The sequence below is a fragment of the Oryctolagus cuniculus genome, chromosome 15 (assembly GCF_964237555.1).
Source record: "Oryctolagus cuniculus chromosome 15, mOryCun1.1, whole genome shotgun sequence".
Lineage (NCBI taxonomy): Eukaryota > Metazoa > Chordata > Mammalia > Lagomorpha > Leporidae > Oryctolagus > Oryctolagus cuniculus.
This window is the reverse complement of record NC_091446.1, coordinates 13,954,864-13,978,267: the sequence shown is the minus strand read 5'-3', so window position 1 is coordinate 13,978,267 and position 23,404 is coordinate 13,954,864. Positions and strand designations below refer to the sequence as shown.

The following is a 23,404-nucleotide window of genomic DNA, read 5'->3' as shown; positions in this document are numbered from 1 at the left end:
CTTTCAGTTAAAACAAAAATAAATCAAAATTGAACAAAAAATCTCAGTAAACTAGAAATAGAAGGACATTTCTTTAGTCTGATAATGACCCTATGTGAAAAACCTTTAGTTAACATTATACTTACTTGTGATACACTGAATATCATCGTTCATAATGGTGAAATATTAAATACTCTCCCACAAAGATTGGTACTAAAGTAGGGAAGCCCATTCTTACTACTTCTGTTTGTTATGGTTCTGAATGTCCTAGCCATTATAATAAGCAAGGGAGGAAAAGACATTAAGACTAGAAAGGCTGGGTCAATGCTATGGTGCAGCGGGTTAACCCCCTGGCCTGAGGCGCCGGCATCCCATGTGGGCAGCGGTTCTAGTCCCGGCTGATCCTCTTCTGGTCCAGCTCTCTGCTATGGCCTGGGATGGCAGTGGAGGATGGCCCAGGTCCTTGGGCCCCTGCACCCAAGTGAGAGACCTGGAAGAAGCTCCTGGCTCCGGGCTTTGGATCAGCGCAGCTCCGGTCGTTGTGGCCATCTGGGGAGTGAACCAGCAGGTGGAAGACTCCTCTCTCTGTTTCTACCACTCTCTATAACTCTTTCTTTCAAATAAATAAAGTGAATATTTAAAAAAATAGAAAATTGTTGTAAATTCTTTATCCAGAGTGGATCAATATCCAGAATAAATGAGAACTTGAGAACTAAAAGAATTCACTAACAACAACAGTAATTAACCAATTGAAAAATGGGAAGGGCGGATATTGTGGTGCAGTGGGGAAGAGATTAATAGCAGATAAACACAGCGAAGAAAATATCAGTAACCATTAAAAGACAGCATTAAAAATTAATACTGAAGGATATAAAAGACTTCAAAGAAACTAAAATCTCCTTAGGGTTGAACATTTAACCTAGCACTTAAAATACCAGCAAAGATATCTGCATCCTATGTTGGAGTATGTGTGTTTGATAACCTGCCCCACCTCCTGACTCCTGTTTTCTGCTAATGCAGACCCTGAGAGGCAGCAGGGATAGCTCAAGGAGTTGGATTCCTACCACCTACATGGAGGACTTGGATTGAGTTGTGGCTGTGGGCTTCATCCAGCCCTGTCCTAGCCACTGCAGGAATTTGGAAAGTGAATCAACAGATGGGAGCATTCTCTCTCTTTCTCCCTCTCTGCCTCTCAAGTAAATGCATAAATAAATAGATTTCTTTAAAGAAATCAGAGACCTCTGGCAAAATATTACATACTCTAACACATGTTTGTATAGTTGAAGTTCCAGAAGTTTTGGTTGAAGACAAAAAATATTTTAAAAAATAGGAGATGAATCTTAAAGAACAGATTATAGTTAATGTGGAAATAAAGGGAGAAAGGACATTTTAGGCTGAAGAAACAGTATTATCAATATTGTGAAAGCTTAGAGCCATTTAATGAGAACCATGCAATGCCATTTAAAATGTGCTATGGTTTTAAAGAATAGAGTTTTCTTATCTCATTAGGAAGTTTATTTTTTTTTTAGTGATAGCATGTTTGAATTCTCTTTTGGTAGCCTAACCTCAATTAACTTTCCTTTTTGTATCTAGTTGGCGAGTAACAAGTTCTGGACAGTTTATTAATATCAGTTCCTAGGTGATCAACGGAAGCCAATGGGGCTTAAAATTGACCATATACTGCTTAAATCTTTACTACATGAGAAAAGGGTAATGATTGCTAACATATTTAAGGCAAAGAAAAAATACTTACAATACTGTCTTCTTTGTTTCTAGATTTTTTTCCCCCTTATTTCTGTGACGAAAGCCATTGGAATTTTGATGGGCATTGAGATGAATCTGTGTTTGATGGGCATTGAGATGAATCTGTGTATAGGTTTGGGTGGTATAGGCATTTTAACAGTATTAAATCTTCCAACCCATGAACAAAGGATATCTTTTCGTTTGTTTGTGTCTTTGATTTCATCAATGTCTTACAGTTTTTAGTGTACAAATCTTTCACCTCTTTTATTAAATTTATTCATATATTTTTATGCTATCAAATTTGTTTCTAGAAATGAAGTCAGTGGAACGTGATAGTGGCCAGTTAAATGAACTTCAGAAACAAAAGAGGGAATTGATTGAAGAATTATTTACTCTTCAGAGAAAACTTAAAGGTTTTGCTTTCATGAATTAGTTTATTTTACTGATACAGTTATATGCACATGATAGGATCATATTCTTTCAAAATGTGTTAACCCAATGGGATGTCATATTACTATTGATATAAGAAAGGAATATATAAAACACATAGAATCAGTATTAGAGCTGATATTTTTTGAGCTGGTATTCTTTTTTTTTGTATTTTTTTTATTTAGTAAATATAAATTTCCAAAGTACAGTTTATGGATTAAATTGGCTCCCCCCCCCATAATTTCCCTCCCACTCGCACCCCTCCCATCTCCCACTCCCTCTCCTATTCCATTCACATCAAGATTCATTTTCAATTATCTTTATATACAAAAGATGGATTCAGTATATATTAAGTAAAGATTTCATCAGTTTGCACCCACACAGAAACATAAAGTGTAAAAATACTGTTTCAGTACTAGTTATAGCATTACTTCACATTGGACAACACATTAAGGACAGATCCCACATGAGAAGTAAGTACACAGTGACTCCTGTTGTTGACTTAACAATGACACTCTTGTTTATGGCGTCAGTAATCTCCCTAGGCTCTAGTCATGAGTTTCCAAGGCTATGGAAGCCTTTTGGGTTTGCCGACTTCGATCTTATTCAGACAGGGTCATAGTCGAAGTGGAAGTTCTCTCCTCCCTTCAGAGAAAGGTACCTCCTTCTTTGATGACCCCGTTCTTTCCATTGGGATCTCACTCATAGAGATCTTTCATTTAGGTCTTTTTTTTTTTTTTTTTTTCCCCCAGAGTGTCTTGGCTTTCCATGCCTAAAATACTCTCATGGGCTCTTCAGCCAGATGCGAATGCCTTACGGGCTGATTCTGAGGCCAGAGTGTTGAGCTGGTATTCTTAATAGCAGAAAATTTTAGAATGTTTTGTGTCTTTAATTGCTATATTAAAGTAGAAAAGAGAAATCATTAGTATGTACATTTTACATAGAAGCACGAAAAATTAGAGTGTTGTTCTGAGTGAATAAATATTTGTTCAATTTTCTAAGAATTTTCTTAATTGTTTAGGTTTTGAAGATGAAGAGAATGAAGCCATCCATACTACTAAATACCTAGAGGCAGAAAAGATAAAAATCAATGAAAAGCCTCAAAATGATGCTGAATGCCTGAGGTAAGTTTCTTATTATATGTTGGTATAAAATCTGGTAATTTTTTCAAGTTAAGTAGGTGGCAGAATAAAAACAATAGCACAGATATATTTTTTAAAAAGTTCCAAATGAAGGCATGATTACTTTACTTTGAAACATGCTTATAAGCAAACACTTCACTGGCTAGAAACTGAAGATCACAATGCATTGAGTTGATAATGGTGAAATCAATTTTGTCTTGTCTTGTATTTCAAGAACTCAGTGTTAATCAAATCCCAGTAGATAAGACAACTCTCCTTTGTGTCATTCCTAATTGGAGGGGGGGTGATTGAAATTATTTTTAATATTTTTAGATTCCCGGGAAAAATCACACTCTAATATTTTATTCATAATTTGTTATTATGATTTTATTCCTAAATAATGCAAATGTATTTTCTGTATGGAATATTTAGCTGCTTTATATGCATTTGAATAATGAAATAATAACTGCTGTTTGAAATTACATAGTGATAAATGTAACAAGAAAAGACTGCAAGTTTTTAAATTTGACTTATTTATCAGTAATTTAGTATTATATTCGTTCCTTCCTTTTAAAGAAGTTCTTATACTTTCTAGGCATGAGTATAAGAAAAGGAATATCATTACCAAATCTGTGAAGAAGCAAATGAAGCCTTCTTTCCTATAAATCATAGTAAATATGTGCACTAGAGCTGAACAAATGCTGCATATTAGCAGTGTATTACCTTAGCCCAAAATTTTTGTAGATTGTCAGGCAAAATTTTCAATTTAATTTTATGTTAGGTTTTATAAGCATAAAATATCAATCTCTTGGATGATGTGTGTGAATTAGAATGAGTTTCAGTAATGATAATCGTTCATTGACTTTTTTTTACACTTTTTAAAATGGTAATGTCCATTGGTATCATTATGCTATACCATAAAGGATTCCAGTGGGAACTCTAGATTTTGTGAGTTTATCAATCAGGTCTGAGTTAAGTAAAGCACACAAAGTTTATTCAGGTATGCTTTTTCCTTCGCCCATGATGACACTGGAAATTTGCATGGAAAGAACCATCAGTTGTGTACTTAGTTTGCATTTTAGCAGTTTAATTAAATGAAATGTCAATATTTATCAGTTCCCACTCTTTTAATATGTGCACTTTCACTATTATGTTTCATAAAGGTTTTTCCTAAATGTGAAATTATTGAATGTAAATATTTTAGGGAAGAATATCATCAACCTTATAATTAGTGTGATAACGAGAAGCTAAGGATGGCAAGAAATGATATAACTTTTATTCAACTTCATGAAGACCAAAAATTAAGTTGTTTTTATTTTTAAAATTTGGAATATAATAGTCTTTTGAAATGTATGTATTTAAATTTATAGTGAATTCTATATTAGTTTCATTTTTCTTAATTTTCAGGTTTAACTTGTACTGCAGTAGGTATTATTTTTATAGCGGGCTTCTTAAAATTTGGTACTATTGACATTTTAGGCCAGATTTTTCTGTATTTTGAGGGTCTGACCTCTGTACTGTAAGATGTTTAGTAGCATCCTTAGCTTCTACCCACCAGATGACAGTAGCACCTCCACCCCTAAGTTGTGACAACCAGAAATATCTCCAGACATTGCCAAATGTCTCCAGGGACAGGGGTAGGGGTATGACAAAATCTCTCCCTGGGAAGAATCAGTTTTATTTTTGAGGATATCATAATTCTACTCATTAAACTTTAACCAGGTGTAAAACAATTACAAAAGAAGCCTTGACATCGTTCATCTCTGTGAGCTTGTGGTTTCTACAGTAGGACCCACTTAGCTGAAGCTGTGCTTTCTGTAGTTCCAGTTACCACGGTCAGCTGGAGCCAAAAATGTTCATATTTTTCTTGACTTTTTCTAGAGAGTGAGACAAGGTTCACATGACTTTATTACAGTTTATGGTTATAATTGTTCTATTTTGTTATTAACAGTTGATAAATTCCTACTATGCCTAATTTATGAGTTAGACTTTATCATAGGTGGGTATGTATAGGAAAAACAGTGCAGTAGTCCCTTTATCCACAACAAATATTTCCAAGACCATCACATCTGAGTACAGCAGATAGTACTGAGCTCTTCACACTCTGTGTCCTTGTCTCTTTGATCGCCTTCAGCCAAGACTCAGCTTATCTTCAAGGACCAGCTCTCCAGTCATGTTTTCTGAGTATCGCGTGTCTTATCTCTAACAGACATTTTTGACATATCACAAATCCCATCATGATTGCTGTACCCCCAGTTCATCACTACGATTTGTTGCTTCTATCTCCAAAACATTTCTTGGATCTTTGCACTTCTTTATGTCCATTGCTTCTGTCAGGTTCTAGCCACCATCTACTTTCACCTGGACCTCAGTAACAGTCTCATTTCTTCTCTCTCATCATCCAATACATTGTAAAGTGAATTGTGTTATCTTGCTTGATAAACTCGTGGCTTTGCTAAACATAGAAGAACCTGAAGTTTTCAATGTAGACTACATAACTGTTCGAAGTGTGGCCTCTGGACAGCTTCCTGATGTTGTCTTAAACCATGGTTTCCTTCTTACTCTGTTCCTCCAATTAACCAAGTTTTATTTTACCTAGATACCTTTGTATAGGCCTTCCCTCACCCTGAATTATCTGTTTACCTATCTCCAACCTAGCGGGACATACCCCATCTTTAAGCCTTAGCTGAATATTTTCTCAGAGAAGTCTCCCCTTTCCCTGTGATCTAAATTATGTAATATTTATTATTTTCCCTAATAGCGCATATTCCATTTGTAACTATATACTTACATGCTTATTTTGTTAATGCCTATCTCTACAAAGTGCTCAGTAAGAAGGATGTTGTCTATTTTGTTCATCATTGTATATTTATAATTTGGTACAGAGCTTGGTATACAGTAGGTGTTGAATAAATACAAGTATAAATAAATGTAATAAATTATTATTTTTAAAATATTTATTTATTTATTTGAAGGGCAGAGTTACACAGAGAGAGGAGAGGCAAAGAGAGAGGTCTTTCATCCGCTGGTTCACTCCCCAGTTGGCCGCAATGGCCGGAGCTGAACCGATCTGAAGCCAGGAGCCAGGAGCTTCTTCCTGATCTACCACGTGGGTACATGGGCCTAAGGACGTGGGCCATCTTCTACTGCTTTCCCAGGCCATAGCAGAGAGCTGGATTGTAAGTAGAGCAGCTGGGACTCAAACCAGCGCCCATATGGGATGCTGGCACTGCAGGCAGAAGCTTTACCCGCTAAGCCACAGCACCGGCCCCAATGTAATAAATTATTAACATGCCTCTCCTGATTGATTTTCTGTGCTCACAGAAAACGTGTTACAGTTCAGTTGCATCATGAATCATGCTCTATGATAGCTATGTAACTAGCTTGTCTCACCAGACTGGGAACTCCCTCCACTTCTTGTTGTCTTTCTTTGAGTCTGTATTTAGTGCAGTCAAGGGCATATGATTTTTCAATGCATATATACTCCAGTTATTAAGCCTACTTGTAATTGAATTTTTATGATAAAAAAGATAAATATTCCTCAGCTATTCTCAAAGACATGATGTATTCAGACCATTATGATAGCTTTACTTTGGAATGAAATTCCTTTCACTCCTGATTTTTTTTTCTTCAATGTAGAAAAAATAATTTTTTAAAAAAATTTTATTTATTTATTTGAGAGGTAGAGTTACAGACAGAGAGCAGGAGGAACAGAGAGAAAGGTCTTCCATCCACTGGTTCACTCCCTAGATGGCTGCAATGGCCAGACCTGAGCTGATCCAAAGCCAGGAGCCAGGAGCTTCTTCTGGGTCTCCCACGTGGGTGCAGGAGCACAAGCACTTGGGTCATCTTCTGCTGCTTTCCCAGGCCAAGGCAGAGAGCTGGATCGGAAGAGGAGCAGCTGGGACACGAACTGGTGCCCATATGGAATTCCAGCACTTCAAGCCAGGGCTTAGCCCACTATGCCACAGTCCCAGCCATAATAATTTTTAGTCTAACCTTAATAATTCTTGGTTTAACCCTCATGGCCTCCTCCAGCTCTCCTCCCACCCCCAACGTGTGGAGGAGTGACTTAATCTGTGAGTTTGGAAGGCTGAAGTGGGTAATTTGGAGCCATCCCATCCTTTTCTTGTCTTTTTGGAGATCTGCCTGCCTCTGGGAGTATGAATTCTGTTCCGTTCCTCCATCCCTAAAATTTTATGGTGGCAGCATTCCATGAGAGAAGCGTGTGTAAGCCCAGTGCTACCTTTCATGATGTGAGTTAAATTAGCCTAAATCTGGGGTTCAAGATCAGAAAACCTGTAGATACAAGCTACACTATCCAGTTTGCTGTGTCTGTAGCAAATCTGTTGTTAACACCTCCTCTTTTTTTTTTAATATTTATTTTATCTATTTGAAAGTCAGAATTACAGAGAGAGGGGTTCATACGTACAGAGAAAAACAGAGATATTTTCCATCTACTGGTTCACTTCACCAATGGCTGCAACAGCCAGGACTGGGCCAGACTGAAGACAGGAACCAGGAGATTCATCCAGGTCTCCCATCTGGGTGCAGAGGCCCAAGTAATTGGACCATCTTTTGCTGCTTTCTCAGGTACATTAGCAGGGAGCTGGATCTGCAATGGAGCAGCCAGAACTTGAGCTGCCACCCATGTGGGATGCTGGCCTTGCAGGTAGTGATTTAGCTTGCTGCGCCACAATGCTTTCCCCAACCTCCCTTATTTTTGAAATGGGCATATTTCAGACAGAAAACAATGGTGTTGTATCTTGAACCCCTTTAAATAGCACAAACCTTTTATTTTTTATTTTTGCCCAATACCAGGGTTACCAAAATATAGTTCTTTATAATAATTTTTTATTTATTCCACACAGTAACATAGCTAGCAATTTAAAACAGGTTTTTTTTCTTCCCCTAAAACTCATCTCTGGAATAGCTAATATTTGTACTTGTTTAATGCAACAGGAATGCCTGTTTCAGAAACAAATCTGCAAAGTCAATAGCATGAGATTTTCTTTCTGAACACTTTAAAGATTGTGTGGTTTTTGAAGTGCATGTTTGCAATGGAGACTGCACAAAAGTTAATCTACATCTGCTACTCAGGGACTCTAAATGAATTTATGGGACATCATAAAATAGCCTTGTTGCCTTTTCAGTGAAGAATTCATGCAGTTAAATTGGTCATAGGGGTCTTATTTATGGTCCCTAATTTATAAGAAAGCATGAATATATTATAGTTTTAAAGCATTTTTAACCTCTCTATGAGATACTATACAGAGAAATATACCTTTACACATGTACATGTGTTTTTTTTGTTTTGTTTTGTTTTGTTTTGTTTTTTTGACAGGCAGAGTGGACAGTGAGAGAGAGAGACAGAGAGAAAGGTCTTCCTTTGCCGTTGGTTCACCCCCCAATGGCCGCCACGGCTGGCGCGCTGCGGCCGGCGCACCGCGCTGATCCGATGACAGGAGCCAGGTGCTTCTCCTGGTCTCCCATGGGGTGCAGGGCCCAAGCACTTGGGCCATCCTCCACTGCACTCCCTGGCCACAGCAGAGAGCTGGCCTGGAAGAGGGGCAACTGGGATAGAATCCGACGCCCCGACTGGGACTAGAACCCGGTGTGCCGGCACCGCAGGCGGAGGATTAGCCTAGTGAGCCGCGGCGCCGGCCATGTACATGTTTTTGTTTTACCAAATATATATATTTGTGTATATGTGTATACTTGTGTATGTGTATATTTAAATTATGAGAGTGAGTTACATTGATTGAATAAAAAATTCAAATACCACAAAGATGTAAAGTTGAAGTCTCCCCTCTCATCAGCTTGTTCTGATGTTTGAAGTGTGACCATTATTAAAAGTTTGGCATATATTCTATCAGATTACACTTATTCTCCATGTCTAAGTGTGCCCATGGGCAAGTGTGTATGTCTGTGTGTTTTTAGTAAAAAGGGATCAGAGAGTCAAATAACTGGTCTGCAGTTTGCAAACTATTATTTTGCTCTTTTTCAACAGAATCTAATTCCAGACAAGTTTAACAAAATCTCAGCTCTAAGGTATCTGTAAAATGCTAGTCAAATAGTTATATATCTGTACCCAACCCATATTCCCTCTCTTTTAAAAACATTTACAAACTATGAAAATCATCATTGAATTCCAGGATCATTCTTAGCTGTATATTTTGTGAAATATTTCTGTTGATTTCGCATCTTTTCTGGTAAAGCCTCATCATTTATTCACTAACAGAAGTGTCTTTACAGCATTGATTATGTAGCCTTCGAGCTAATAGATCCTCTGTTTTGTAATTCTTGGCACATGCTATAGTTATTAAGCTTCTAAGTAAACAGAGGGAACATTTTGATGGTAGATTTAATTGATTATTTTTAAAGTTATATTCTGATATAAATATACCCATTTTCCCCTAAATTTTAAAATAATTTTGTTTATTATATAAAAGATATATATCAGCAACTGTTTTCTAAATTCATTAGTATCTTTAATATCAAAATATATTTTTTTCATTTTCATATGTTTACCTTTATAAACAAACCAATTTGGTGGTGAAGGGGGGAATATGGAAGATGGCAGAAAATATGTGGTAAAAGGAGATGCCTGATCCAACCAACGCATAGTGTGGAATAACAGAACACTGTAAGGACCCTTTCCTCTTCCAGCATCCTCTTAGCTGATCCCTCTAGTTCAGACCTACACATCTCTGAAGGTTCTTAGCGGCCTTCTGGTGGGCTGGGGTGAGGGACAGCATAATTAGGACATTGAAAAATCTGCTTTCACACATTCAGCTTTTAAACCCACTTTCTTTTCTTTTTTTCTTTTTCTTTTTTCTTTTCTTTCTTTCTTTATTTTTTTTTTTTTTTTTTTGGACAGGCAGAATGGACAGTGAGAGAGAGAGACAGAGAGAAAGGTCTTCCTTTGCCGTTGGTCACCCTCCAATGGCCGCTGCAGCCGGCGTGCTGTGGCTGGCGCACCATGCTGATCCAAAGCCAGGAACCAGGTGCTTCTCCTGGTCTCCCATGGGGTACAGGGCCCAAGCACTTGGGACATCCTCCACTGCACTCCTGGGCCACAGCAGAGAGCTGGCCTGGAAGAGGGGCAACCGGGACAGAATCCAGTGCCCTGACCGGGACTAGAACCCGTAAACCCACTTTCAGAAATAGATTATTTATGAAAGAGGGCCCTCTGTATAAGAAAAAGTAATTTTGTGATTAAACAGAAATTAAATAATTTTCACATGAATTAATATAAATAATGTTAAAGAATGTCAAGCCATTCAAAACTAGTAGAAATTAGAAAGGACTACTTATTAAGTCATTGGTTTGACTAAGGAAACCAAAAAGGTCAAGATTAATAGATTTAACTGGGGGCCAGCATTGTGGCATAGTGTGGTAAGCCTCTGCCTGCAATGCGGGCATAACATATAGGCAAGCTCTTTGAGCCCCAGCTGCCCTACTTCCGATCTACTCGCTGCTGATGTGCCTGGGAAAGCAGCAGAGGATAGCCCGAGTCCTTGGGCCCCTGCACTCATATCTGTCTGAACTCTGCCCCTCAAACAAATAAATAAATCTTTAAAAGATTAATTTGGTGCCAAAAATGTTGAAATCCATACATAGTTTCTTAACATGATGCATTTTCCGTGAATTGTATGGAGTGCTTTCAGATGTGTTTGTTGGACAAATGCGTGAATGGAAAACTATTTTATTATTAATTAAACAGTTATCCCTTTTTTATAGTAAGTATTAATTTTCCCTCAGTTTACCGTTCCATACTGATGATTTTTTAATACATGGAACCTTAATTTTGTATGTTAAATCTATTTTTAAAGATTTATTTATTTATTTGAAAGTCAGAGTTAGAGAGAGAGAGAGAAAGAGCTTTGATTGCTGGTTCTCTCCCCAAATGGCCACAACTGCTGGAGCTGGGACAGTCTGAAGCCAGGAGCCAGGAGCTTCTTCCAGGTCTCCCACGTGAGTGCAGGCGCTCAAGCACTTGGACCATCTTCCACTGCTTTCTCAGGCCATGAGCAGGGAGCTGGATCAGAAGTGGAGCAGCAAAGACTCCAACTGGTGTCCATATGGAAGGCCAGCACTGCTGGCAGAGGCTTAATCTACTAGCTATAGCATTGGACCCTAAACTTACCTTTTTAAAAATATTTTATTTATTTTAGAGGTAGAGTTACAGACAGGGAGAGGGAGAGGGAGAGGGAGAGGGAGAGGGAGAGGGAGAGGGAGAGGGCAAGAGAAGGGTCTTCCACCACTGGTTCACTCCCCAAATAGTCACAATGGCCAGGGCTGGACTGATCAGAGGCCAGGAGCCAGAAGCTTCTTCTGGGTTTCCCACGTGGGTTCAGTGGCCCAAGCACTTGGGCCATCTTCTACTAATTTCCCAGGCCATAGCAGAGAGCTGGATTGGAAGTGGAGCACCTGGGACTCAAACCGGTGCCCATATGGGATGTCAGCATGGCAGGTGGAGGCTTAGCTTATTTCATCACAGCAACAGCCCCCCTAAACCTATATTTTTTTTCCATTTGCTATGAAATTTTTCAAGTAGCCTCATATTAAACACTTACTTTGTAGCAAACACTATGCCAGTTGTTGTGTTACTAAGATGAATAAAACAAGGTAATTTAGTTATACTGCTCATCAGTGAAAGACACACTAAAACCACTACCACAATTTTAATATCAGATTTTGAAAATATTTTTAAATGACTATAATCCAAATTGACAAAGGTGTGGTACAAAGATATTACTGATATATATCTGGAGTGTAATTTAACAGATATAAATTATTACAAGCATCTTTGAAATGTTAATGCAGTTTGTCCCAGTAATTCCACTTACGAACTTTAGCCCAAGGAAAGCAATTCTAAGTATAGAAGAACCTTGATTCACAAAGATGTTCATAGTAATGTTATTTTTGATTAAAAAAATATGAACAACTAAAATGCCCTTCCATAAAAGAATAAGATAACTGTGGTGTGGCCACTTGGAATGCTACATATTTATCTTAAATGTTATTAATTGGCACATGTAGTTTACTGGAGGAAAAGGGTATGGTTGCATTAACCAAGAGAACAAACTAAGAGGCCAAACTGTGTATTCATTATTATATGGAAATTACATAATGAAATGAAATATCCTACATTTTACAGCATTTGAGTTTGGTATTAAGGCTTCGGGTAAATTTGTATTTCTTTATACTTAAATAGTATTTGTGTGTAATCCTATAGCTAAGGAGGGTACTATTATTTCTACTGTTATTTCAGGCTTTTCTATGTCTCTGAGAAACAACTAAAAAATTTTTGGAGTGGTACAGAAAATCATTAAAATACAGGGAACATATGTTATGCCAAACTAGCAATAATGACCCATTCTGATCGTTATTTGATAATTCAGAGAAAGGTGACAATAACCTGTTCAGATTGACCTTAGTTACTGTGCAATGGGTGAGGGAAGTCCTTCTTGACTCTTGTAAGTAATCAGTCTATGCACTGAAGCATGAGATGTGCTTACCATTATATTGCTTTGGCTAGCTGCAAATGTATTAATATTCATACCATTATCATCTAGCCTGTTTTAAAGCTAGCAACAGCAATCTTTTCTTTAAGTGCAGATCTAAATTCTACAGCTTGATTATATGCTGAATAAAGAAATACTTTCTATAATTCGCTCTCAATGCCCTCCTTAATTTTGGAAGTCTCTCATTCTTATTATTAGGTATCTGAAAAAGAGTGATCACCACCCAATTCTGATGGGCATGGAAGATCGTAAAGAGTCTGCAGTCCATTTGAATTGAAAAAGGAGATGAGCAAGTATTGATGGTATAGTGGGAAGAAGGATATTTATCATTCTATTTGAAATCATAAATATATTAAAATGAAGCCTTACTTACATTATAATAACTGTGTCCTTGGTACGTTGTACCAGACATGGTACATTGTAATTCTCCATTTGACCTTCTATCTACTCTTTAAAAATATAGATTATAAGAGGTTTTTTTTAAGATTTATTTAATTTATATGAAAGACAGAGTTACAGAGAGAGGAGAGACAGAGAGAGGTCTTCCATCCGTTGGTTCACTCCCCAGATGGCCACAAGGGCCAGAGCTGTGCCTATCCAAAGCCAGGAGCCAGGAGTTTCTTCTGGGTCTCCCATGTGGATGAAGGGGCCAAAGACTTGGGCCATCTTCTGCTGCTATTCCAGGCCATGGAAGAGAGCTGGATTGGAAGAGGAGCAGCCGGGACTAGAACCGGTGCCCATTTGGGATCCCAGTGCTTCAGGCCAGGGCCTTAACTTGCTGTGCCACAGTGCCAGCCGCTATAAGAGTTTTTATGCTTGTGTAAACATTAATGCTAAAAATTAGTAAATTATCATTCCTAATTAAGCATTACTATAAGATCCTATTTGCTATAAATTCTTTTTTTTTCTTTTCAACTTTTATTTAATAAATATAAATTTCCAAAGTACAACTTTTGAATTATAGCAGCTTTTCTCCCCATAACCTCCCTCCCACCTGCAACCATCCCATCTCCCACACCCTCTCCCATCCCATTCTTCATCATGATTCATTTTCAATTATCTTTATATACAGAAGATCAACTTAGTACGTACTAAGTAAATATTTCAACAGACTGTACCCACAAAGACACGCAAAGTATGGAGTACTGTATGAGTAGTAGTTTTACCATTAATTTGCAAAGTATAACACATTAAGGGCAGAGGTCCTACATGGGGAGCAGGTGCACAGTGACTCCTGTTGTTGATTTAACAATTGACACTCTTATTTATGATGTCAGTAATCACCTGAGGCTCTTGTCATGAGCTGCCAAGGCAATGGAAGCCTCTTGAGTTCACCAACTCCAATCTTTTTTAGACAAGGCCATAGACAAAGTGGAAGTTCTTTCCTACCTTCAGGGAAAGGTACCTCCTTCTTTGATGGCCTATTCTTTCCGCTGGGATCTCACTCACAGAGATCTTTCATTTAGGTGTTTGTTTGTTTGTTTGTTTGTTTTCCACAGTGTCTTGGCTTTCCATGCCTGCAAAACTCTCATGGGCTTTTTAGCTGGATCCGAATGCCTAAAGGGCTGATTCTGAGGCCAGAGTGCTATTTAGGGCTTTTGCCATTCTATGAGTCTGCTGAGTATCCTACTTCCCATGTAGGGGGATTCTATCCTTTTTAATTCTATCAATTATTTGCAGACACTGGTCTTATTTATGTAATCCCTTTGACATTTAATCCTAACTTTTTGATCAATTATGAACTTTACAAGTAAGATGGCATTGGTACATGCCACCTTGATGGTATTGAATTGGAATCCCCTGGCACGTTTCTAGCTCTACCATTAGGGGTAAGTCCAATTGAGCATGTGCTGAACTGTACATCTCCTCCCTCTCTTATTTCCACTCTTATGTTTAACAGGGATCACTTTTCAGGTAAATTTAAACAACTAAGAATAATTGTGTGTTAATTAAAGAGTTCAACCAATGGTATTAAGTAGAACAAAAAAACACAAAAAAGAATAAAATAGCAAGTTGTTCCTCGACAGTCAGGACAAAGGCTGATCAAGTCATTGTTTCTCATAGTGTCCATTTCACTTCAGGTTTCCTTTTAGGTGCTCAGTTAGTTGTCACCGATCAGGGAGAACATATATTTGTCCCTTTGGGACTGGCTTATTTCACTCAGCATGATGTTTCCAGATTCCTCTATTTTGTTGTAAATGACTGGATTTCACTTTTTTTTTTTTACTGCTGTACAATATTCTATAGAGTACATATCCCATAATTTCTTTATGCAGTCTCCTGTTGATGGGCATTTAGGTTGATTCCATGTCTTAGCTATTGTGAATTGAGCTGCAATAAACATTGAGGTACAGACAGCTCTTTTATTTGCCAATTTAATTTCCTTTGGATAAATTCCAAGGAGTGGGATGGCTGGGTCATGTGGTAGGGCTAGTTTCAGGTTTCTGAGGAATCTCCAAACTGACTTCCATAGTGGCTTTACCAGTTTGAATTCCCACCAGCAGTGGATTAGTGTCCCTTTTTCCCCACATCCTCGCCAGCATCTGTTAGTTTATTACTGTATGTGAGCCATTTTAACTGGGGTGAGGTGAAAACTCATTGTGGTTTTGATTTGCATTTCCCTGATGGCTAGTGATCCTGAGAATTTTTTCATGTGTCTGTTGGCCATTTGGATTACCTCTTTTGAAAAATGTCTATTTAGGTCCTTGGCCCATCTCTTAAATGGGTTGTTTGTTTTGTTGTTGTGGAGTTTCTTGATCTCTTTATATATTCTGCTTATTAATCCTTTGTCGGTTACATAATTTGCAAATATTTTTTCCCATTCTTTTGGTTGCCTCTTCACTTTCCTGACTGTTTCTTTTGCAGTACAGGAACTGCTCAATTGATATAATCCCAGTTGTTAATTTTGGCTTTGACTGCCTGTGCTTCTGGGGTCTTTTCCAAGAAGTCTTTGCATGTGCCTACATCTTGCAGGATTTCTCCAATGTTCTCTAATAATTTGATGATGTTGGGTTGTAGATTTAGATCTTTAATCCATGTTGAGTGAATTTTTGTTTAAGGTGTAAGGTAGGGGTCTTGCTTCATGCTTCTGCATGTGGAAATCCAATTTTCCCAGCACCATTTGTTCAATAGACTGTCCTTGCTCCAGGAATTGGTTTTAGATCCTTGATCAAATATAAGTTGGCTGTAGATGTTTGGATTGATTTCTGGTGTTTCTTTTCTGTTCCATTGGTCTATCCATCTGTTTCTGTACCAGTACCATGCTGTTTTGATTATAACTGCCCTATAGGATGTCCTGAAATCTGGTATTGTGGTGCTTCCGGCTTTGTTTTTGTTGTACAAGATTGGTTTAGCTATTCGAGATCTCCTGTGCCTCCATATGAATTTCAGCATCATTTTTTCCAGATCTGAGAAGAAGGTCTTCGGTATCTTGATTGGTATCACATTGAATCTATAAATTGCTTTTGGGAGAAAGGACATTTTGATGATATTGATTCTTCTGATCCATGAGCATGGAAGATTTTTCCATTTTTTGGTATCCTATTTCTTTCTTTAAGGTTTTGTAATTCTCATCATAGAGATCTTTGACAACCTTGGTTAAGTTTATTCGAAGGTATTTGATTGTTTTTGTAGCTATTGTGAATGGGATTGATCTTAGAAGTTCTTTCTTAGCCGTGGCATTGCTGGTGTATACAAAGGCTGTTGATTTTTGTGCATTGATTTTCTATCCTGCTACTTTGCCAAACTCTTCTATGAGTTCCAATAGTCCCTTAGTAGAGTTCTTTGATCCCCTAGATAAAGAATCATATCATCTGCAAAGCAGGATAGTTTGACTTCTTCATTTCCAATTTGTATCCCTTTAATTTGTTTTTCTTTCTGGCTAAAACTTTCAGTACTATATTGAATAGCAATGGTGAGAGTGGGCATCCATGTCTGGTACCAGACCTCCGTGGAAATGCTTCCAACTTTTCCCCATTCAATAGGATGCTGGCTGTGGGTTTTTCATAAATTGCTTTGATTGTATTGAGGAATGTTCCTTCCAAACCCAGTTTGCTTAGAGTTTTCATCATGAAAGGGTGTTGTAGTTTATCAAATGCTTTCTCGGCATCTATTGAGGTAATCATATGGTTTTTCTTTTGCAGTGTGTTAATGTGGTGTATCACATTGATTTGCGAACGTTGAACCATCCCTGAATACCAGGGATAAATCCCACTTCGTCTGGGTGGATGATCTTTCAGATGTGTTGTTGTATTCTATTGGTCAGAATTTTATTGAGGATTTTTGCATCTATGTTCATCAGGGAAATTCGTCTGTAATTCTCTTTCAATGCTGCATCTTTTTCAGATTTAGGAATTAAGGTGATGCTGGCTTCATAGAAAGAATTTGGGAGGATTCCCTCTTTTTCAGTTGTTCTGAATAGTTTGAAAAGAATTAGAATTAGTTCTTCTTTAAACATTAGGTAGAATTCAGCAGTGAATCCATCCGGTCCTGGACTTTTCTTTGTTGGGAAGGCCTTTATTACTGATTCAATTTCTGACTCAGTTATGGGACTGTTTGGGTTTTCTCTTTCTTCCTGGTTCAATTTAGGTAGGTCATATGTGTCCAGGAATCTATTCATTTCTGATATATTTCCCTGTTTGCTGGCATACTACTCTTTTTAGTAATTTCTGATGACTCTTTTTATTTTTGTGGTGTCTGTTGATACGTTCCCTTTTTTATCTCTGATTTTATTGATTTGGGTCTTTTCTTTTTTTAGTTAGTTGGGCAAATGGTGTGTCAATTTTGTTTATGTTTTCAAAGAACCAGCTCTTGGTTTTGCTGATCTTTTGTAATGTTTTTTTTTGGATTTAATTCTGTTGATTTGTCCTCTAATTTTAATTATTTCTCTTCTACTAGTTTTGAGTATGGTTTGCTGCAATTTTTCTAGATCCTTAAGATGCACTAATAGTGTTTGGTGCCTTTCCAATTTCTTGATGTAAGCACCTATTGCTATAAACTTTACTCTTAACACTGCTTTTGCTGTATACCATAAGTTTTGATATGTTGTATTGTTATCCTCATTTACCTCCAGAAAGTCTTTGATTTCTCTTTTGATTTCTTCTATGACCCAGTGTTCATTCAGGAGCATGTTGTTCACTCTCCATGTGTTTGCATATGCTCTAGGGATTCCTGAGTTGCTAATATCCAGCTTCATTCCATGGTGGTCTGAGAAGATGCATGGTATGATTTCAGTTCTTTTGAATTTGCTGAGACTTGCTTTATGGCCTAGTATGTGGTCAGTCATAGATTAGGTTCCATGTACTGCTGAGAAGAATGTGTATTCTTTAAGTGTAGAATGAAAATTTCTGTAGATATCTATTAGATTCATTTTGGCTAAGTGTCGATTAAATCTGCTGTTTCCTTGTTGATATTCTGTCTGGTTGATGTGTCTGTGCTGAAAGTGGAGTCCTGAAGCCCCTGAATACTATTGTATTGGAGTCTAAGTCTCCCTTTTAAGTTCCTTAACATATCTTTTTTTTTTTCTTAGCCAAGTGTGATGCTGAGGTCCTGAGGATTTAATCCCCCTCCTGGGAGAGAACTCCTTTAGACCAACAACATGCAGACAACGTGGCTTTTTTTTTGACAGGAAGAATGGACAGTGAGAGAAAGAGAGAGACAGAGAGAAAGATCTTCCTTTGCCGTTGGTTCACCCTCCAATGGCCGCCATGCACTGTGCTGATCTGAAGGCAGGAGCCAGGTGCTTCTCCTGGTCTCCCATGGGGTGCAGGGCCCAAGTACTTGGGCCATCCTCCACTGCACTCCTGGGCCACAGCAGAGAGCTGGCCTGGAAAAGGGGCAACCGAGACAGAATCCAGTGCCCCGACTGGGACTAGAACCCGGTGTGCCGGTGCCACAAGGTGGAGGATTAGCCTATTGAGCCGCGGCACCAGCCCCCTTAACATATCTTTTAAATAACCCAGTGCCCTGTAATTAAGTGCTTATACGTTTATAAAAGTTACTTCTTTCTGTTGAATTGATCCCTTAATCATTATATAGTGCCCCTCTTTGTCTCTCTTAACAGTTTTAGTGTTAAAGTTTATTTTTTCTGATATTAAGATGGCTACACCAGCTCTTTTTTGATTTCTGTTGGCATGGAATATCTTTTTCCAACCTTTCACTTTCAGTCTGCATGCATCTGTGTTGGAAAGATGTGTTTCTTGTAAGCAGTAAATAGATGGGTTTTGTTTTTTAATCCATTCAGCCAGTCTGTGTCTTAATTGGAGTGTTGAGGCCATTTACATTCAATATGACTATTGATAAGTAGCGACATTGCCCTGCCATTTTTCCAAAGATATTTCTAATATATATTTGAATTTCCTGTGATCTTTTACTGAGAGATTTTCTTCCTTTACCTTCTTTCGTATTGATGGCCATGTTTCTGTGTTTCTGTGTGTAACACATCTTTAAGCATTTTTTGCAGGGCTGGACGAGTGGTGACAAATTCTTTCAATTTCTGTTTGCTATGAAGGGTCTTTATTTCACCTTCATTCACAAATGAGAGCTTTGAAGGATATAATATTCTAGGCTGGCAGTTTTTTTCTCTTAATACTTGTGCTATATCTCACCATTCCCTCCTAGCCTGTAGGGTTTCTGATAAGAAGTTGGCTGTGAATCTGATTGGAGATCCTCTGAGAGTAATCTGACATTTCTCTCTTGCACATTTTGGAATCTTTTCTTTATGTTTCACTGTGGTGAGTTTGATTACAATGTGTCGTGTTGAGGATCTCTTTTGGTCGTGTTTATTGGGAGTTCTATGTGCTTCCTGTACTTGGATGTCTCTTTCCTTCTCCAAACCTGGGAAGTTTTCTGCTAGTATCTCACTAAAAAAGGCCTTCTAAGCCTTTCTCTCTCTCTCTATGCCTTCAGGAACTCCTAGAACCCAAATGTTGGTTTTTTAAAATAGTATTCTATAGATTCCCAACAATATTTTTTTAGATTTCTAATTTCCTCTTCTTTGGTTTGACTGTATACTTTCCTGTGCTCTCTCTTCTAAGTCCAATATTCTCTCTTCTTCCTCACTGATTCTGTTTTTAAGGCTCTCAAATGTGTTTTAATTTGTTCTATTGAATTCTTCATTTTGTGTTGGTTTCTCTTCAATATCTCAATTTCATGTTCTACTAAATTCCTCATTTCATTTTGATTCCTCCTTAAGATTTTTAATTTGTTCTATTGAATTCTTCATTTTGTTTTGGTTTCTCTTCAATATCTCAATTTCATGTTCTACTAAATTCCTCATTTCATTTTGATTCCTCCTTAAGATTTCATTTTCACGAGAGAGATTTTTCTGTCCTGTCCTTTATGGATTTCTGTAGTTCATACATTTTTTGATAACTTCTAAATGTTCTTATCATAAATTTTTTGAAATCTGTATCTTGCATTTCTTCTATCTCATCATCTTCATACTCTTGTATTGGAGTGCCATGTTCATTTAGGAGCATCATAATGACTTCCTTGTTCTTGTTTCCTTGGTTTCTGCATTTGTTGTTTGGCATTGTGGAGATATTCTTTGGTTTCTTCTTCTTCTTCTTCTTCTTCTTCTTCTTCTTCTTCTTCTTTTTTTTTTTTTTTTTTGCTGTGGTGGCTTTTCTCGTCATGCTATGACTCTAGATTAAGTGGACTGTCTGCTTTTGGTGAATATCTAGAGGCTTGTGGTGGGTGTGGTCAGAGAGCTCTGTTCAGTTCTTTAGGGTTAAGGGTGTGCCAAAGGTGACACACCCAGGTTTGGCGTGGTAAATCTTCTCTCTCTCTCTCTCTTATTTTTTTTATTCAGAGGGGAATTACTTCTGCTCAGCTGAGCTCTTCTCCTCGATGGCAATCAGTGCCTGAGCACTAGCCCCAGTGGGTATAATATTCGTCTGTTCTGTCCCAAGGACCACACAAAGGATTTGTGCAGTCCTCAGTGTAAACTCAGATTCCCCTGCAATGTCTCTCACCAGGTAGCCAAGGCCACCTGAATTTCTGGCGTTCCCATCAAGACTACTCTCGTCCCAGCCAACTGTGAGTTCTACCACACACCCTCCATTTTTTTTTTCACAGTCCCACACATTCACTAGCTCTTAGTCTCCTGTTATTTCTCTCCACCAGAGTCAGGTTTTTCTGGTTGGTTGAGGGCGGGCGCAGCCGTGAGCTGGCACAGCTGTTACATATGTCCAAAATGGCGCCTGCTCTATTGTCTCACTTGCCTTTGTAAGGTGAGTGGAGAGAGAGAATCGTGTCCATACCGGTCCCTTTTATTTTTTTTTTTCTCTCCTCTAGTTAGGCTGGTATACTTTTCCCCCATGGGGCTTCAAGCCTCATTTCCTCTAGGCTCTTCCTGCTGCTTTTCTGCCAGTGTTTCAGGCTACTTTGGTTTCACCTCACCTCCCTTTCCAGAGCTGGAGTGGAGACTCTCTCGGCAGCTGGGCTCCCAAGCTGTGGGTGCCCGTACCCTCCACGTAGGTCCACCGTGTCCCTCTAATTCCAGAAGAGTTTCATCTGCAGTTTTTTCCCTAAGTCTTCCCTGAGACTACAGTTTCTCCACTTTTATTAAACTGGACTATCAGTGAGCTTCCTCCCTATTCCACCATCTTGGAGCCCTATATCTATACATTCTTAAAAGTTCATAACACAATGGTTCACATATTTAGGGCATTATTTTCCCCATTCATTCCTATTATAAATAATGTTTTTCTTTCCTAATAGTATGTAGAGTATAAGAAATCTCTAAAGTATAATAAGATAATTTACATCTGTGAACTAATTAGAATATTACCAATAACATATATTAGCTATAGCAACTCCTTTATCTATATTCCCCTCCTTACCTCAGGTATAATTAATGTCTTGTATTGTATTTCATTTTCTAAATAATGTCCCAAAATATATTATAATTCTATTTTTCCCCAGAAAACTTTTATTTAAGGTATACAAACTTCACGCATTTCGTAAATACAACTTGAGGAACATAGTGATTCTTCCCACTGTACCTGCCCCCCCACTCACACTCCCACCTTTCTTCCTCCTCCTTCTCCTATGCCCATTATTATTTTTACCAAGATCTATTTTTAATTAATTTTAAACACATAAGATTAACTCTATTCTAAGTAAAGTGTTTAATAAATAGTATGGAAAAAAAAAACTTGTTCCTCAACAGTCAAGACAAGGGCAATTCAAAGTCATCACATCTCAAAGTGTCAATTTCACTTCTATAGATTATATTTTAGATGCTCTATTAGTTATCACAGATCAGGGAGAACAAATGGTATTTGTCCTTTTGGGACTGGCTTATTTGACTAAGTATAATGTTTTCCAGTTTCATCCATTTTGTTGCAAGTGACAGGATTTGTTTTTTTAACTGCTGTGTACTATTCCATGGTGTACATATACCATAATTTCTTTGTCTAGTTTTAAATGACAGACATTTGTATTTTTGCCATATCTTACCTATTATAAATTGAGCTGCAATAAACATGGGAGTACAGATAACTCTTTCTTATGCTGATTTCATTTCGTTTGGGTAAATTCCCAGGAGTGGGATGGATAGGTCATTTGGTAGGTCTAAGTCCATTTTGGAGGTATTTCCATACTGTCTTCCAGTTTACATTCCCACCAACAGTGGGTTAGGGTACCTTTTTCTCCACATCCTTAGCAGCATTTGTTGTTTGTTGATTTCTCTATGAGAACCATTCTAACTGGGGTGAGTTGAAACCTCATTGTGGTTTTGATTTACATTTCCCTGACAGCTAGTGATCCTGAGCATTTTTTCATGTGTCTGTTGGCCATTTAGATTTCCTTTTTTGAAAAATGCCTGTTTAAGTCCTTTGCCCATTTCTTAACTGGATTGTTTGTTTTGTTGTGGAATTTGTTGGTCTCTTTATATATTCTGGTTATTAATCCTTTATCAGTTGCATAGTTGCAAATTATTTCTCTCATTATGTTGGTTGCCTTTCCAATTTGCTGAGTGTTTCTTTTGCAGTGCAGAAGCTTCTCAATTTGATGTAATCCTATTTGTCAGTTTTGACTTTGATGAGTGGTGCCTCTGTGGTCTTTTCCAAGAATTCTGCCTATACCAATGTCTTTCAGGGTTTCCCCTTGTGTTCTAATAATTTGATGGTATTGGGTTGTAGATTTAGGTCTTTAATCCATTTGAGTGGATTTTTATGTAAGGTATAAGGGAGGGGTCTTGCTTCATACTTGCATGTGGAAATCCAGTTTTCCCAGCACCATGTGTTGAAGAAACTGTCCTTGCTCCAGGGATTGATTTTAGCTACTTTGTCAAAGATAAGTTGGTTGTAGATGTGTGGGTTCATTTCTGGAGTTTCTATTCTGTTCCATTGGTCGATCCATTTTTCTTTCTTTCTTTCTTTCTTTCTTTTTTTTTTTTTTTTACCAGTACCAGACTTTTGATTATAACTGCTCTGTAGTATAACTTGAAATTTGGTATTGTGATGCCTCTAGCTTTGTTTTTGTTGTGTAATATTGCTTTAGCTATTCAGGGTCTCATGTGTTTCCATACAATTTTCAGCATCATTTTTTCTATATCTGAGAATAATGTCCTTGGTATTTTGATTTCTATTGTATTGA

General features: G+C 37.8%; 1 protein-coding gene across 4 annotated transcripts in view; it reads left to right on the top strand.

Annotated features, from left to right (window-relative positions):
- Positions 1-23,404, top strand: part of CCDC172 (coiled-coil domain containing 172) — a 79,193-nt gene that overhangs the window by 40,463 nt on the left and 15,326 nt on the right. For 2 of the 4 annotated variants that reach the window (XM_051824186.2, XM_051824189.2), the window contains exons 6-8: positions 2,034-2,135; positions 3,173-3,275; positions 6,248-6,871. In XM_051824186.2, coding sequence (XP_051680146.2) covers positions 2,034-2,135; positions 3,173-3,275; positions 6,248-6,437 — 395 coding nt within the window. In that variant the 3' untranslated portion in view covers positions 6,438-6,871. Of the gene's footprint in view, positions 1-2,033; positions 2,136-3,172; positions 3,276-6,247; positions 6,872-23,404 lie in introns of those variants that run through there. The other 2 variants (XM_070058309.1, XM_051824187.2) reach the window with 1 other exon arrangement.